At 41.3% G+C, this 18,655-nt stretch overlaps 1 protein-coding gene across 15 annotated transcripts in view; it reads right to left on the bottom strand.

The window, feature by feature from the left end:
* The window catches only part of NRXN1 (neurexin 1), a 1,439,010-nt gene that overhangs the window by 611,688 nt on the left and 808,667 nt on the right, over nt 1–18,655 (bottom strand). For 8 of the 15 annotated variants that reach the window (XM_088477988.1, XM_088477987.1, XM_088477986.1 and 5 more), the window contains one exon: nt 5,661–5,780. In XM_088477988.1, coding sequence (XP_088334114.1) covers nt 5,661–5,780 — 120 coding nt within the window. Of the gene's footprint in view, nt 1–5,660; nt 5,781–6,970; nt 6,998–18,655 lie in introns of all 15 variants that reach the window. The other 7 variants (XM_088477984.1, XM_088477983.1, XM_088477979.1 and 4 more) reach the window with 1 other exon arrangement.

Raw genomic sequence — 18,655 nt, forward strand, 5'->3', positions numbered from 1 at the left:
ACTGCATGTGGTCCCTAAACCAACTGCTGTCTGCTGGTGGTTTTCAGGAAGTCAATAAAAGAAAATGTAATGCAATGTGTTCCAAACTGGATATCGAATATTCCAAATGTTAGTAAGGTAAAAAAAAAAAAAGTATCCAATAGAAAAATTTATTATTTTCAAGTGTGGGCCTTCCGAAAGGAACAATTTGCTCTTGTTGTCCCATCTACATACTGATGGACCATTGGAAGAATATTATTCAACCATACTAAGTAGTTTGGTGCTTTTGGTTGCCTGTACTGTATATACTATGGAAGGTGCAGTATACTTGTACTGTACATACTGTAGGTACACCTGTACTGTACATAATATGGAAGGTATACCTGTAAAGTACATACTTTAGAAGTTATACCTGTATGATAAATACTAAGGAATGTATACCTGTACTGTACATACTGTGGAAGTTATACCTGTATGGTAAATACTAAGGAAGGTATACCTGTACTTTAAATTCTGTGGAACGTATACCTGTACTGTACATACTGTGGAAGGTATAACTGTACAGTATATACTATGGAAGATATTCCTGTACAGTACATATTATGGAAGGCATACATGTACAGTACATACTATGGAAGGCATACATGTACAGTACATACGATGGAGGGTATAGCTGTACTGTACATACTATGGAAGGTATAGCTGTACTGTACATACTATGGAAGGTATAACTGTACTGTACATACTGTGGAAGGTATACCTGTACAGCACATACTATGAAAGGCATACATGTACTGTACAGTACATTCTATGGAAGGTATACCTGTATTTTACATACTGTGGAATGTATATAGGTCCATTTTAAACACACTAGCGCATAATTGTTGAACAGTTCTGAAAAACAACTTTTATTTAAAGTTATCTCTACTTATATAAAATAGTTTTAGGTCCTGCAGAACCATCAATAGGAACTATTTTGTCCTTTATTTTTCCTAACAGTTAGCCCAGTGAGACCCGAAACTTCAAATTTAATTAATTGACTAAATTCTGTCAGTCATTCCTTGATGGACCTGATTTACCAAATGGCACCTTACAGGGCAAAACTACTATGGACTTGATTTAAGCAGTGAAAAGATAGGGGAAGTGATAAATGCTCTCTCAAAGCTGATTGGTTAGGGATGTAGTCATTAGGTTGACAGGGGGAAGATTAACGTTGGGTTCTATGGGGAGGGTTAGAGGTAGGGATTAGGGATAGGGCAGGTATACTCACTGCCAAGCAGTGCCATCACCTAACTTTGCCGGAACTGACAGTAAAATGACCGTTGGGACCCAGAAGACGCTGATGGAGCTGCTGCAGCTATTGGGTACAGGTACGTCACTGCTGGGCAAGCAAGGACTATATGTATACATTTCTAAAATGTCGACATTTCATCGTTGTCTACATTATGATTGTCGACATATCATATTATATATTGGTTGCTATGGGCAACTTCTCCACTGGTCCACTTTTCACTGCCTGATATTGTACATCAGCCCTTGTAAATCGTACCAACTGTAAATATTTGAAATTGTGCCACTTTGGGTCTTTTATTTTAATTTTAATCTAATAATAATTATCCTTTAAAATGACACACACACAAGCATACAACATAAGTTGGAACCTTCAAATCTACTTTGTTAATTTAAATTACTCTACTTAAACATATAAACATTGTAATGATAAGGACATTGCAATTCATTGTATTTCAAAGGATACTGGGAATCAAACAAATACCTTATTAACCAGTGATTCAAACAAATATCTCATAGAATTCTCTGAAATTATGTTTGAATTCTATTCAACTGAGCGTTACTATGACCACTTTTTTAAAAAAGTCACCCACATTCTTCATCATGACAGGAAACATTTATAATGTTATACAGTATGTTGCCATGACAAATGAACAATTTTATTTTTATTTTATTAAATCCAGGTTAACATTTGATAAATTGAGATATATTGTATTGTCAAAGTGACCGGTCAGGTAGGTCACCGTCCCAACTGTTCATCATCCAAATTTGCTTGATTGCACAGACTGTAAACAACATTACTGGCCCCATAACATTGGAAATATGTTACCGAAACACTATAACTAAAAAGCGTATTTTTCAATAGGAAACAATCATTTGCAGCAGCTTAAGTACAAATAAAGATTTTGATATTTTGACAATAGTTTAAGTTTTTTAGTAGCTATTTTTCCTGTGCATTGTCTGCACTGTAAGTTAGAAATGTGATAACAATAGTTATAGAAATTGTAAAATGGCTGTAAATGAAGCATATTGACATTTATTGAATTTGTACAGATGTCCTAATACACTGTGGCTGCAATTGCGCCAAACAACCCCTCTCGGCGTGCCAGATCTCGGGCGACCCCGTATTTTTCACTCAAATAAAAAAACTGTAAGTGACAAAACTACTTTGGTAGATTGCACTGATCAATGCGACGTGCGTCATTTGTACATCTTTGTGCGACGTAGTCTGAATCTATATACGAAGTGCTACGAGGCAGCGGCCGCGGATTTTTCTCGCGCTAAATTCCGTAGTGCTTCATCTGCGGCTTTGTACATGTTTAAAACTAATTCCTGTGAAGCTAAAGTTGAAGAAAAAGATGGTATGCTACACCTCACGGAGCGGCTCAGTTGCGGCGTATGGCGTTTTGAGTTGAGATGTAACTTCATTGGACCTTTCTGTGGGCCCTTTCTTGTTTGTAAAAACTGTCCCAAACCTGTAACAGCCTATGGGGGAGATGTACCAAACTTTGGAGAAAGATAAAGTGGAGAGAGATAAAGTACCAACCAAGCAGCTCCTAACTGTAATTTTTCAAGCACAACCTTTAACATGACAGGAGCTAATTGGCTGGTACTTTATCTCTCCAAGGCTTAGTACATCTCTCCTTATGTATGCAGTGATTATTGGAGTTCTGTAGACCCCAGTCTACAGTAGCACCAGGCTGTGCAAAGATGTGCAGAAGTTGCCTTAGCAACCAATCAGCTTCTGCCTATCATTTTATAGAATGCGCTAGATAAATGGTAGCTAGAAGCTGATTTGGTGGCTATGGGCAACTTCTCTACTCTTTAGGAGGCTCAATACATCTAATTTTGGCTAACTCAGTGGTTGTCATACAGCATAAGGCATAAGTTGATGGTTTATTATAGAGACACATGTAGGGAACCCAAGGCAACCAGAGGACCTATACACCATTTACAATTGGTGGTGCAAGTGTGGATAAATATAAGAGGTGCACTGGTCTTGACTGGCAAGAAGGACATGAGTTACAGTATACAGTATTACAATGAACTGGGAAGAGTATGATGCTTGTTGCGTAGATTAAAAGGTGTTCAAAAGTCTATTTTAGAATTGTGATTGTTTCAATGGGTGATAAAGCATGTGAGAAGTAACCTGAATGGCAGACCATGGCTTGAGCAGCAACCAGGGCCTATGGTCATTCTAATATGTCTCTGGTATGTGTACAGCCAGGCCTTGCTGCTTTGTAACTTCACAGAAACTAAGGAATCGTGCATTTGGAAATGTGGAAAAACTGTCTAGTGTTTGTTACGGTATGGGATTGAAATGCCGGCGATTGTTTAGCCGCTGGTTCAAATACCAACAGTGGCTGCCCGACAGGATGAAGATCCCGACAGAGGCAGGTAAGTACCCTAACCTCCCCTGCCCCAACCCCTTTATGGTGCCTAACCCTAACCTCCCCTCTTAGTGCCTAACCCTAACCTCCCCTTACTGCTCCCTAAACTTAACCCTCCCGGGGGGTGCCTATCCCTAACCTCTCCCTGGGGGTGCCTAACCCTAACCCCCCCCTAGGAGTGCCAAGGTGCCAAATTCTAACCCCCCCTAACACTAACCCCGCTAACTGCCCTAAACCTAGCCCCCCCCCACGGCTATGAGGACGCTCCGCCCGTACTTACCTCGTCCGGGCAAGCGTCCTCCTGGATTCGGGGTTATGATAGGCATCAGTATTTCGACACCTATCATGAATCCTTGGCCGGCATTCAGCAGTCAGTATTGTGACCAGTGGTCACATAACTACTTCCCGTTTGTTACATAGGGGGAGATGTATCCAGCCATGGTGAGAGATAAAGTTGTGAAGTTGCCCATGTCATTTACAGTATCTAGCACCAGGACCGTAGCTAGGGTAGTGCGGCCGGTGCCATCGTACAGGGCACCACAGGTTAGTGGGTGCTGTTTGGACCTGTCAAATTTCTTGCTTGTAGCTTCCTCTTATTTCATCCCCAGCGTCTCCTGGCCTCTCCTATCTCTTCCCTGGCCCTTCCCCATGAAGCCATGGCCCTTTTTTGGGTGCATTATGTCCCTTTGAAAAATGAGGGGGGCGCCAATTCTCTTTCTGGCACAGGGCACCAAAAAGTCTAGTTACGGCTCTGTCTAGCACAGTATGTGAAATGACAGTTAGAAATTGATTGCTTTGGGCAACTACTCCATTTTATCTCTCTCCAAGGCTTGGTACATCTCCCCCATAGAGATTATATGAAAGAACAGGACTATCACTGCATGTTCCAGAAGCATTACATCAAACAGGTGAACACTGGAGCAGGTTCCCTCTGCTTTGTGCTTCAATTTGCAGATTTAGTTGTCCCTGTAGGCTGTGATTATGCAAACGCAAAAACATAAAGCATTTACCTGTGTACCATGTACTCTAGCTGTGCACTAAAGTATGTAATATATTCAATATGCAACACTTCATAAACTGCACAACTTTTCATTCACATGCTACAATGAGTTCTCCCGGTTAATTCTGCTTTTATAAAAAAAAAATATATATATATATATATTTATATATAATTATATATATATATATACACTTACCTTATCTGTTTGCCTTCTTCTGCAAACACAGCAGTAGGTCTTCACATGACAATAAAAGCTTGTTCAGACAGCCAGAATGCATGCAGCATTTATACATTTGCATAATACACATTTGTATAATTTTTTGGCATTTTAGAATTACTGGGTTTTTAAATTCAATAGTCAGAGACCATATCCATTTATAGAGCGCAATGTAAAATATCTAGAAAAAAAGTCAGGTCACGTCTCTATAAAGTGAATATTTTCCTTCACCACCTTCTCCTTCAAATTTTAATGTGCCCCAGAGGAAAAGGAAAATGGTTCTGGAAATATGGTTTTAAAATTAAGTTAGAATTTAAAAAGTAAAAAAAAAAATTCTAGAGCGCAGACAAGTGAGATATTATTTCATTTCAATATATTCTTAATAAGTCTTCCATGTAACCACGAAACCCATGAACAAGGCTTGCCAATTATTTCCTCGTGTAAAATTTATAACCTTTAAATTAAAATGTTAAATGTTAAAAACATATAAATAAAAGAGTAGACATATTACTTAGTCAACGCAATAGGTTAATTATTCAATAAAGCCTTGCATTATTTGCATATGCAAACAGCCTTAATTTTGCCATTTTTTTTTTAATTCTTCCTTTATTCATAATAATTCTGATTTTTTTTATTTGTTACTGCTATTTATACAGCAGCCAACAGAAAGTTGGACTGTTAATTTACTACATAATACAACTATAACTCAAAGATCTATACAGTAGCTACAAATTCTGCCTGGAGCTGTGATGCTCTTAAGATAAGCAACCACTAAAATACTCACGGTCATTGCACAGAGTCCCACTAAATGAGGTCATACTACAGTCACAGTTGAATCCATCCCATTGTTGCAAGCACACACCCTGGTTAGCACAGGAATCCTCTTGACATGTTGTGCTTGGGCCTGTAAAGAACACACAAAATTGGTCTTGCACTTTGAACATTAAACTGACTCTCAAACACATGTTCACGTATAGTAGTTGCCAACATCTCTATATAGCAAAAAAAATAGCCATATATATCAAACACACAAAAAAATCTGACCACATCCATCGAAACCACTGTTTCCTCTAAGCCAGAGGTTCCCAAACTCGATCCTCAAGGCACCCTAACAGTCCTGGTTTAAAGGATAACCATGCTTGGGCACAGGTGACTTAATTAGTAGCTCAGTCTTTTGATTTACCCAACCATGGATAGCCTTAAAACCTGGACTGTTAGGGTGCCTTGAGGACTGAGTTTGAGAACCTCTTCTCTAAGCCATTTGTTCTGGTATGGAATGAGTTAAAAACTCCATCTATAGCGTGCTCCACCTTGAAGCTCTGAATTCAGAATTTGCTGTTCGGTGCAACCCTGTAGAAGATCCATTTTTCAACTTGACTCCCCAAAGAGGCTTTTTTAAAAAAAAACAGTGATCTAAAGATGAACTGGTCTTTAGTGTGGTTCTCAATCTCGTATTGGTTTTGGCTGTTGATTGTTTCTGTATACAGTATACTGTAAACCAATTAGTAGTGTTGCCCTTTCAGACAAATGGTGAAATTAAATACAGTTCGTTTATTGAGCTTTATTAGGATAAATATGAAGTGTTTGATTTCATGAAAAGAAAGCAGCATGCATGTAAAAATAAAATAATGGATTTTTATTTTATAAATGATTATAATCTTATAATGAATGGGGAAAAAACAGCTGTATTGGATGTTGGCAAGTATTGATTTGCATGCTTTAACGATCCCATGTGTTTTGTTTTTTGGTGTATTAAAATGCTGACATGCCCAAAGGTGACAGAAAAAGGGACACACAATTCTACTCTACCTTTAATGAATTATACAGTAACTGTATCATTGCAAAATAAAATACATTAGAAGGGTATGATCAAAGCAATAAGATAGTTATTATAGTATACAGACATCAGCAAGACTGAAAGCCCTTATGCAAAATATATGCTAATTACGAAACACTTGTATTCAGCTGTTTTCTGAAGGAAGAAAGGGGACAGTTTACAAAAGAGACACTCTAATGCACAAATGTATAGACATTTTAGGGATTTGTCAAGTGCATTGGGTTTCAGTCTTGGCTTAAACACACAGTGCAGTCTACCTTGCAAGTCAGCTTTCATCAATGCAACTTTTGAAGGCGAAATAATAGCAAAAAAAAAAAAAAAAGCAAAAATATAAAAATGTTAGTAAGCAGTAAAATGGAAGCAGGCAGACATTAAGTAAAAAAAAAAAAAGAAGTAAAGCAATGAAAACAAATATTCACAACAAAACTGCGTGCAACGTCTTAAATAAACAAATGTCACAACAAAACAAACAGATGACAAGTAATAGCCGCAGAGCTCAAAGCGAAAACAACATGAGAAAGTGGTAATTTCTGAGTATTTTATTGCAAATATAAAGGTTAATTGAGTTGATGATATATAATGAAGGGAAATTAAAAGTTTTTTTTTTTCTTGATTGGAAATGAATGCATTAGCAAATCCAATGCATGGTTGCACACTGACTAGCCATTTGTCATGTTTAGATAGTGTGTGTTCTACGCTCCTTAACGCAGATTACCCCCCACTCCAATTTCCACTTACAGTGACTGGTTCAATTAAGACCATGACCCATATTAAGGTCACGAATGACCTTTTCAATCAATTATAGGAGAAACACATCCTTACTCCTGTTTTAATGAAGTTTCCACAAGGCATGTTTGTCATTTTATTCCCTAATATAAATCTGAGATATAGAAAAGAATTTTAAAAGATATTTGGGGACTTAAATGAGGCCAAGAAGTTTCTATTATTAAATAGACATTGTGTGGATCCCTGTTACTGTGTGTGATGCCAGGAAGCATTCTACTGCCTAATTAGGGGTGTTTGGAATCCCCAGTAGTCTTCTTGAGGATTAGGGAGACGAGTCTAATATAAATATTTATTTCATGTAAACACAATTACAATGAATTTTGGTTTGATGTGATTTGTTGGCACATCTAATTAACATATCTCCCATGGTGCGATATCTTTTTGTTTTATTTTCGAATGGTAGCAAACTAATTTTTTTTAATCACCAACATCCAGTGATTTGAAAAATATTTACTACAAAGTAGATTACCTTTATCGTCCTGGAGCTTGTGTGCTACAGATGGGCAGCATGTTGGAGCAATTGTTAGCATGCTGCCTCACACCACTGAGGTTCTGGGTTCTTCAATTCTCATCAGGGCCCTATCTGTGTATAGTTTGTATGGTCTTCCCGTGTTTGTGTGGGTATCCTCTGGGTGCTAAGATTTTCTCCCACATTCCAAAAACATACTGGTAGGGAATACATAGGAATCACCGCCGGACACAAGTCCAGTGGTTCAAATCCCGACAGCGGCAGGCCGACACGGCTGAAAATCCCGATCGTCCAAAGGTAAGGTTAAACTAACCTAACCCCCCTAACCCTAACCCTCCTTAGGGGTGCCTAACCCTAACTCTACAAATCTTTAAACGGGCTCTCAAGACCCACTACTTCATCAAGGCCTTCCAGCACTCATCCTAACCCACCTCATGCTCTTTCCTTCCCATCTTCTCCTTCTGTGTCACGCCTGTCTGTCTGCCCCTCCCCTTAGAATGTAAGCTCTCACGAGCAGGGACCTCTTCCTTCATGCGCTTCTCTTTACATTTTCTTCTACTCTCTACTTCCCATTAGGGCACCTAACATGGGACCGCCAATTCCCGGCAGCTTATTGTGAGTGCTTTAATCACTATTTCAGCAATGTATATAAGTTGTGTCCTTGTCCTGTACTGTAATGTACTGTATGTTACTTGTTTCTTGTTCACCTATTAGTTCTATGTTCTATGTACTATGTAAGGCGCTGCGGAACACTTGTGACGCCATATAAATAAAGGATAATAATAATAATAATAATAATAACCGTTCCCCCCAGTGCCTAACCCTAATCCCTCCTCTAAGTGCCTAAACCTAACCCCCCCTTCCCCGCCGCCTAACCCTAAGTCCCCCCCGGGGGTGCCTAACCCTAACCCTCCCTCCTCCTAACCTAACCCTAACCTCCTGGGGGGTGCCTAACCCTAAGTCCCCCACGGGAGCCCTAAACCTAACCCTCCCCCCCACGCAGCTGTCCGCAGCGGTGCCCGGCATCACTTTGACCGGGATGCCGGGCGCCAGTTTCCCGGCATCGGTAAAATGACAGGCGTCTAGAATTAGACGCCTGTCATTTAACCCTCGCCGGGATAAAGCAGTCGGGAAGCCGGCTGTCAGGCTTACGTCAGCTGGCTTCCCGATTGCATAACACTGGTAGGTTTATTGGGTTCTGACAAAAAACAAAATAGCTCTAGTACAGTATATGTGTATTAGTGGATATAGGGGTCTATGTACTAAGCCTTGGAAGGAGATAAAGTGGACAAAGATAAAGTACCAACCAATCAGCTCCTAACTGCCATACAGTATTTCAAACACAGCCTGTAACATGAGTTAGGAACTGATTGGTTGGTACTTAATCTTCGTAATCACTCTCCAAGGCTTAGTACTTAAGACCCCATAGATTGTAAGCACCACTGGTGCAGGCACTGTTGTGAATGACCAAATATTCTCTGTTAAGTACTGCAGAATATGTGTTCGTTATATACATAACTGATAATGAATTAATAAATATTTTCCAACTGTGTCCAGGGGATTTTGTTCTTGGTCCATCTATGATCCAGTGACATGCTGGAACATGCCGAATGGGGTAGTAATACCATTAAATATCTAACGAAAGACAGCCCTTTAATCCTTAAATTATTTTGCCTGGACCTGATAATGCTCCTTAAATTATCTTTTTGTTTCGTGAACGAACAAAACTCTTTCTTTTTTTTTTCTTTTTTTAGAAAAATGTTATGGCTATTTACAGATGACAAGTTGTGCACAATTTTAGAGAGTTTTGTAGTCATTAGACCTGTAGCATGAAAGAAATAATCTCTTATGTTACCCATACATGGCAGATACATTTATATTTTCCAATCACCAAATGAGTACACCCATGTGTATGATGGAGGAAATTGAGCAGATCTTGTCATACAATCGTTAGGCCAAACAATATGATCATGAGTGTCATCCGCAGTGCCGTAGGCCAGCTGGTTCACCCATATGGCTTTCTTGGTCACTGGACTGACTGCTACATTTTCAGTACCACAAGACCAAAATTTAATTGATGTCATTTGGAGCCTTGCATCACACAATGGTCGCAGCATAATAGCGCAAAATCAGATAAACCTTGGCCTCTGAAATGTGCCAAATTGTGAACATGCATACAAGATATATTCTCACTGGTATTTGGTCCCTACAAAGCTACACTCCATATACCCACGTTCATCTGACTTTTGTTGGAGGCAATGTGGACACCAAGGTACCTTTCTACATATATGGTGGGACTGCTCGTATAGCTCTGACTTTTTGGGATATGGTCCTGTCCCTGATACTGTAAGTAGAATGCTCAACATTACGCCTCCTAAAGATCTGTTGCATGTTATGCTTTGTAAACTGCTATGTGGGGCCTCAAAACCACGAGATAAACTTTTTGGACACATATGTAACGTAGCTAAGCTCCTCATCAGGGCAGTAACTAGGTGTATGCGAGTGGTGCGGCCTCACAGATCGCCGAGAGGTGGCACCACTGCCCCTGTATCTGGCTAGCAGGGTGCCTGGAACAGCACCTTGCAGCCGGAATTTTTGCAGTAGTGCCAGCCTGTTGCCTCCTTCGGAAGCTTCAGACTTGCACACCGCTGCCCTTACAGTCCCCTGGAGCATCCTGAGGATGTTCCAGGCATTGCTGTAGTTCTTGGCGTTTTACCCCGCCACTCATTGTGACATCATATGGAGGGGTGTGGCCTGCACTGGGCACCATAAGCCATAGTTACGGCTCTGCTCCTCTTTGCCACACATTGGTAGCAGCCTACCATGCCCTCTCTACCAGCTGTCACTAATAGGGTATGGTATCTTGCCTCTAGGGAGTACATCACAGTCCTCCTCCATGACACTAATAGCGTATATCATGAGGCCTGGGCATCTTGGTTTACCCAACATAATCGTCTCATGCATAATCGTCTATTCCTTGCAGGACTGAAATCTTCTATGTTGCCTTTTTCTCATATACACAGTCTGAGGCTTGGTGTTGCCATACTCCCCTCCGCCACCTGATTTGTCTCCTTTCATCCTGGAAATCATTAATCTGGTAGATACCTATTTCTTCCTACTGTATGTGAGACCTTTCTCTATTACCTTTATTGTGGGCTGTTTTCTCTGTTTGTCCCAGCAGATATCAATTTATGGGGTTTTTTTTTATTACTTTATGTCTCGCAATTTCTTATGGTTTATGTATTAAGAATGAGCTCAATACATTGCTCTTTGTAGCCCGTATTCACAGATGCTTCTATGTGTTAAGTGGTCTCCACTGACTAATGTATCTTGTCTGTGTTCTACTACTATAAATAAAGAGAATGACAAAAAAAATTGTGCCAATTGTGGACAGTTTGAGTTTGTGATCTTGGTGTTAGCAATAATAATGTGCTTGTAATATCCTGAGAAATTGGAATATTTTATATTATCATCCTACACTGATGAACTCTTGTGTAACAGTCTGGTGAGGTTTTTTTTAATGATTTATTACTGGAAAGTTGCGGAAAGCAGACTTGAGCAGGCAATAAGACTAGGGTTAAAAGTGAACTGCTGATTACTAAGCTTTAGTTTGCATGCCTGGAAACATGTACACAGGTTAGCATAATATTAGGCACTGTGATAATAACTATATAGAGTAGACAATACTTTTCTGGCATACAATATCACATACCAATGAGAAGCCAGCCTTCTCGTTGAACGTTGGGACTATGGGGTTTGGTATAAGAGATAGACAGTAATTACTTAGACAATGTCTAGATAGACACATAGAGCCAAATGTAATAGGGTGAGAGTTTAGAAAAGTGAGAGTTTCTGACACTTTTCAAACTTTGCCAATGTAATAGAGTCCAAAAACAAAGTAACAGAGCGAACCTCCATGTTTTTTTAGACTTAAAAAACTCTCACGATTTAAAATCTTATTCAGATGTTTTCCCATTTTGAAGATAAAACTCAACCAATGTGAGAGTTTACTGCTAAACTCTCACATTTTCTAAACTCTCACCCTATTACATTTGGCCCCAGATGTTAGACAGTCAATAGTTAGACAGGGAAAAAAGTTAGACACAAGTAAAAGTCAGACACATTAACATAAGACATGTAAAAAGTTCGACAGGTACAAAAGGTCGACAGGGTCAAAAATTAGACACAAAAATGGTCGACACAAAAATGGTCGACAATTTTTTAAAATTGTTTTTTAGCCCTAATCTTCACCCTAACCCTCCCCTTGATGCCTAACCCTCCCCTTGATGCCTAACCCTAACCCTCCTTTCTGGTGCCTAACCCTAACTGTCTGGGTAGGTGCCTAACCCTAAACCTCCAGTAAGTGCCTAACCCTAAACCTAACCCTAATCCTAAAAAACAAAAACAAAAATGTGTTGACCATTTTTTATGTCAATCTCTTTCATGTTGAACTTTTGACCCTGTCGATCTTTTGTACCTGTCGAACTTTTTACATGTCTAACTTTAGTGTATCTGACTTTTGTCTGTGTCGAACTTTTATCCTTGTCTAACTATTAACTGTCTAACATCTGGTGTCTATCTAGACATTGTCTAACTAATTACTGTCTGTCTATTGTCTGGAACCCGGGACTATGACCCAGGGGGTTTCTGCCTTTCTTGAATATGAGGTATGAGTGCTGTTATATATCACATTAAATTTTAATTATAAATTATTTGAAATTGTAAAAGTAAACATCTGTATTACACATTTAAGTAAATGTGTATATAATAAAACTAGATTGATTACCTTAATTTTTTTTTTTAATTTATCATATGTTATTTTTAATTTAAAACTAAACAAATACAAGGATTCATCAAGTGTAGGTAGTGATAAGCTATCACTTTAGATGCCAATAGTAGCCATTTCCCAGTCACAAGAGCCGATATTGTCTAATTTATATTTAAAATCACCTCATGTTTACCTTAGGGAAGCTACATTCACATTAAGTAGCTGGAGCCAGGATACGGGGATTGGGGCCAATACCAATTACCTGGGCTTCTATGGCAGCCCGGGCTTCACAGGGAGGGGTAACCATCGACATTCAAGATGTCAAGGGCCCCTCATTGTTTATGATTAGCACCAAATAAGTAGAAATGTGCAGGTTCGGATTTACTCGTTTCTGTTCGTCACATTTGCACAAGTTCGGATTTATCTTATTGGCTATCTAAAACACGTGACAGCTGGATAGCCAATATGATGCCGTTTTTGAGAACTGAGCATATCCAAGTAAAACCGAACCGCACATCTCTACAAATAAGGAATAGCCATGCCCCCTTGACCATGTTCCTCCCCCCAGAATTGGGGCCACTGGTTCTCTCAATGGCCCTTACTGGAGGACTTAAAGGATTCATGGATCTCTATGTTAGAAGACAATGGGGCTAATTTAGAGTTTGGTGGAATTACACCAAAGGCATTTTATTTATTTATTTTTTTAACAGAGACAATGTTTTTATTTTACAGTATTATTTTGGTGGCACCAGGGATTGTTGGCACTTGTAGTTCTAAAAGTGCCAGCATACCAACATAAATTAAGGCCTGGACTTGCTTGTGACTAAAGTGCACAAGAAGGGGGAAAAAAAGCTTAAGTTTATTTTTTTTTAAATATTTATTACCCTAACACCCACGTGTTTGTTTGTTTTTAATTCTGTATTTCTTAATTAAAATAATTATTTTTAACAGCAAATGGTCCTCCTGACCAACTTATCTGTGGCTGTCTCTACCACTGTGTATAGCACAAATAAGTAAACATACCTTAACTGTACAGTGGGAGTAGACCCAAAAGTAATTAACCAAATCACAGTGTCACATCCAGCCAATATGCCTTCTATCTTTTTATTACATTGTAGGGGAGATGTATCAAACCTTTGAGAAAGATAAAGTGGAGAAGTTGCCATAAGCAATCAATCAGCTTCTAACTATCATTTTATCTAGCACAGTCTTTAAAATGATAGAAGCTTATTGGTTGTTTTGGGCAGCTGCACCACTTTATCTCTCTCCATGGCTTGATACATCTCCCCCAGAATGTGCTAGTTTTGCTCCTCGGCTGCCTTCCCCAGTACCTCCCACTCTCCTGCTGGATGGTATTAAGAAGCAAGTATAGCACATAGCACATGGAAATCTCGCTATATCATCTGCTTTCTCTGCGGTGAATGGGGGGCAGAGAGGAGAGGGCCGTAACTAGGATAGTGCGACCAGCGCCATGGCACAGGGCACCGCAGGGCAGGGGGCGCTGTTCGGGCCTGTCAATTTTCCTGTTTATTATCATTCTCACTTGTAGCTTCCTCTTCTTTGATCCCCAGCATCTCCTGGCCTCCCATATCTCTTCCCTGGCCCTTCCCCATGAGGCCATGCCCCTTTTTCAGGTGCACTATCTTATGTCCCTATTTCAAAAATGGGGGGGGGGGCGGGCGCCAATGCTCTCTCTGGCACAGGGCACCAAAAAGTCTGGTTAGGGCCAGGGGCGTAGAGAGCCCTGCCGAGCCCAGGTAATGATGGGGGTGTGGCCTAATCATGGGAGGTGTGGTCACATCCCCTTGAGCAAAAAAAACAAAACACTTTGTGGCGCTGGGGAGGGGGGCGCTGTGAGCCCCTCAGGCCAGCGCAATGACAGGGGGGGTGCGATCAGTGTGATCGCTCACCCCCACAAGCTGTCTCCCAGGCTGCTGTGAGGGAAAGAGGGGGGGGCAGCACCGGACCCGGGCCCTGCCAGGCCCCTCAGGAAGCCCGGGCTCGGGTAAATAGTACCCGCTTCCTCCCCCTCTTGGCACCCCTGTTTAGGGCTCTGACAGAGGAATCCTGCTTTGTGCTAATTAAATAGAATACAATACAATATAGATCCTAGTGACACATTCTCTTAGACTGGTGTCAATAATAAAACTTGCAGCACACGCCTAGAATGGAGGCCTGTATCGCATTTATGTTGCTCTTTGAAGTTTGTTATAACTTTCATTTTGACAGGCTTTTAATAGGTCCTTGTGTAGGAAGTGTTAATGAGTGGGTGAATGTGTTTCCCTTGCACAAAAAGGCACATTACACCCTTTAAACTAACATAGCACAGAATGATCCATGCAACTAAATGAGCTGATCCAAAACATGTATTTTACTGCCAGCAGAGGAGAAGTAAGATGGCATATTTCAGTTTAGCTTTTCACTGGGTATTAAAGGACAAAGGGCCTGATTCAGACCCGCTTGCAAGCGGGTCGATGGTGGCCCGGTGCGCACACGCGCGAGCCCCGTAGCGAGTGAGACCTTTACTTGCTCCGGAGCTCACAGCAAAACAGGGCGGCTGTCGATGTTGATCGACAGCTCGCCCCGTTTTGTAGGTGGGTGGGGGGGGTGGCTGAACAAACAGAGGCGCTCCCGAAGGAACGCCTGCCGTTTGTGGGCGTCCCTACTGACATCACTTGTGATGTCAGTAGTGGACTTCCGGCTCTATTAGAGCTGGAATTCCACTCGGCATTACGAGTGCTGACTCTATCTTAGGGTCTCCACGCAATGCCGATGGTCGCGATAATCACGACTATCTCCTGCCCGCTCACACTAGCTGTGGGTGGGCACCCACAGCTTAGCGAGCGGACAGGAAAAAAAAAAAAATACTCCCCGCCCTGATTCAGAGCGTGCGTTCGCAAATAGCGAGCAGCTCTGAATGAGGCCCAAGGTACATGTAAATGTATCTTTTAGTAAGGTACAATATTTTCAGCAATATTCTGTCTGTATCTGTTATGATGATACTGTAGGTACCAAATTTCTGTACATTACATTGCTCATGTTAGAGGTGGAAGCAAATCGGGCACATTGCTCTTAAGATTTGTGCACAGAAAAAAATGTGCCTATTTGACCATATGCAGAGGGGATTGCATCTCAAGTTGTAGCGTTTGCTATTAGCCATCGTTATTAGCATCTAATCACACCCGTTACTAGGGGCAGAAGATATGCTTCCAAAATGGCGTTACATTAGCTTACATCCAGAATTGCATGGGATATATTTGCTTGAACATGCGCACAATGAACTTTGCATCTATGAAAACACCACATCGGACTCCAGTTCCATCTCTTTGGTCAAATACATAGATGCATTAAAGTGCTACGATTCTGCATTGCCTGCATTTGCCTGCACTAGTATTTGTGAATTCTGAAAGGTACGCTCTGCAAACGGACAAATGTTGAACTCTGCATAAGCCCCTTTGACATTAATTCATTATTTTTCAATACTTGTTCAGTACAGCTCTCCTGTAGGGTGTGTAGGGTGTGCAGGACCCTATTGGGAATAACGCTTTGACAATATCAAGCAGTTAAAGGCACCAGAATCACCGCATGTACTGGTAGCGGAATCACATGTACAGGTAGCAGAATCACAATGTGTACAGTCACCAGAATCACTGCATGTACAGGCAGCAGAATCACAACGTGTACAGGCACCAGAATCACAATGTGTACAGTCACCAGAATCACCGCATGTACAGGTAGCGGAATCACAACGTGTACAGGCAGCAGAATCACAATGTGTACAGTCACCAGAATCACCGCATGTACAGGTAGCGGAATCACAACATGTACAGGCAGCAGAATCACAATGTGTACAGTCACCAGAATCACTGCATGGACAGGAAGCAGAATCGCAACATGTACAGGCACCAGAATCACTGCATGTACAGGAAGCAGAATCACAACGTATACAGGCACCAGAATCACTGCATGTACAGGCAGCAGAATCGCAACGTGTACAGGCACCAGAATCACTGCATGTACAGGAAGCAGAATCACAACGTGTGCAGGCACCAGAATCACTGCATGTACAGGCACCAGAATCACCACATGTACAGGAAGCAGAATCGCAACGTGTGCAGGCACCAGAATCACTGCATGTACAGGCAGTAGAATCACCACATGTGCAGGCACCAGAATCACCACATGTGCAGGCGCCAGAATCACAGCATGTACAGGCAGCAGAATCACAACGTGTACAGGCACCAGAAACACAGCATGTACAGGCAGTGGAATCACAACTTGTAGAAACAGCAGAATCACAGCATGTACAGGCAGCAGAATCACAATGTGTACAGTCACCAGTATCACAACATATACAGACAGCAGAAATACAGCGTGTACAGGCACCAGTATCATAGCATGTACAGATAGCAGAATCACAGCACGTAGAAGCAGCAGAATCACTGCATGTACAGGAAGCAGAATCACAACGTGTACACGCACCAGAATCACCGCATGCACAGATAGCGGAATCACAACATGTACAGTCACCAGAATCACAGCATGTACAGGCAGCGGAATATCAGCATGCGCAGGCACCAGAATCACAGCATGTACAGGCACCAGAATCACAGCATGTACAGGCACCAGAATCACAGCATGTACAGGCACCAGAATCACAGCATGTACAGGCAGCAGAATCACAACGTGTTTAGGCACCAGAATCACAGCATATAGAAGCAACAGAATCACAACATGCACAGGCACCAGAATCAAAACATGTACAGGCACCAGAATTACTGTGTGTACACTACAGGCAGTGGAATCAGAGCATGTACAGACAGCGGCATCACAGTGTGTACAGCCATGGCCAAACGTTTTGAGAATGACAGAAGTATTGGTTTTCACAAAGTTTGCTGCTTCAGTGTTTTTAGATCTTTTTGTCAGATGTTACTATGGTATACTGATGTAAATTACAAGCATTTCATAAGTGTCAAATGCTTTTATTGACAATTACATTAAGTTTATGCAAAGAGTCAATATTTGCAGTGTTGAGCCTTTTTTTTCAAGACCTCTGCAATTCGCCCTGGCATGCTGTCAATCAACTTCTGGGCCACATACTGACTGATGGCCGCCCATTCTTGCCTAATCAATGCTTGGAGTTTGTCAGAATTTGTGGGTTTTTGTTTGTCCACCCTCCTCTTGAGGATTGACCACAAGTTCTCAATGGGATTACGGTCTGGGGAATTTCCTGGTCATGGACCCAAAATTTTGATGTTTTGTTCACCGAGCCACTTAGTTATCACTTTTGCCTTATGGCAAGGTGCTCCATCATGCTGGAAAAGGCATTGTTCGTCACCAAACTGTTTTTGGATGGTTGGGAGAAGTTGCTCTTGGAGGATGTTTTGGTACCATTCTTTATTCATGGCTGTGTTCTTAGGCAAAATTGTGAGTGAGCCCACTCCCTTGGCTGAGAAGCAACCCCACACATGAATGGTCTCAGGATGCTTTACTGTTGGCATGACACAGGACTGATGGTAGTGCTCACCTTTCCTTCTCCGGACAAGCATTTTTCCAGATACCCCAAACAAACTGAAAGGGGAGAAAATATCTTTACCCCAGTCCTCAGCAGTCCAATCATTGTACCTTTTGCAGAATATCAGTCTGTCCCTGACGTTTTTCCTGGAGAGAAGTGGCTTCTTTGCTGCCCTTCTTGACACCAGGCCATCCTGTACTGTACATGCTGTAAACCCACTGCCTGTACACACAGTGATTCTGGTGCCCATACATGCTGTTATTTCAGTTCAGTAAGTCTGGTGCCTGAACATGTTGCGATTCTGCCGCTTCTACATGCTGTGATTCTACTGTCTGTACAGCCATGGCCAAAAGTTTTGAGAATGACACAAGTATTTAAACAAAGTGTGCTGCTTCAGTTTTTAT

Source organism: Taudactylus pleione, unplaced genomic scaffold, assembly GCF_031769625.1.
Source record: "Taudactylus pleione unplaced genomic scaffold, aTauple2 ptg000206l, whole genome shotgun sequence".
NCBI classification, from domain to species: domain Eukaryota; kingdom Metazoa; phylum Chordata; class Amphibia; order Anura; family Myobatrachidae; genus Taudactylus; species Taudactylus pleione.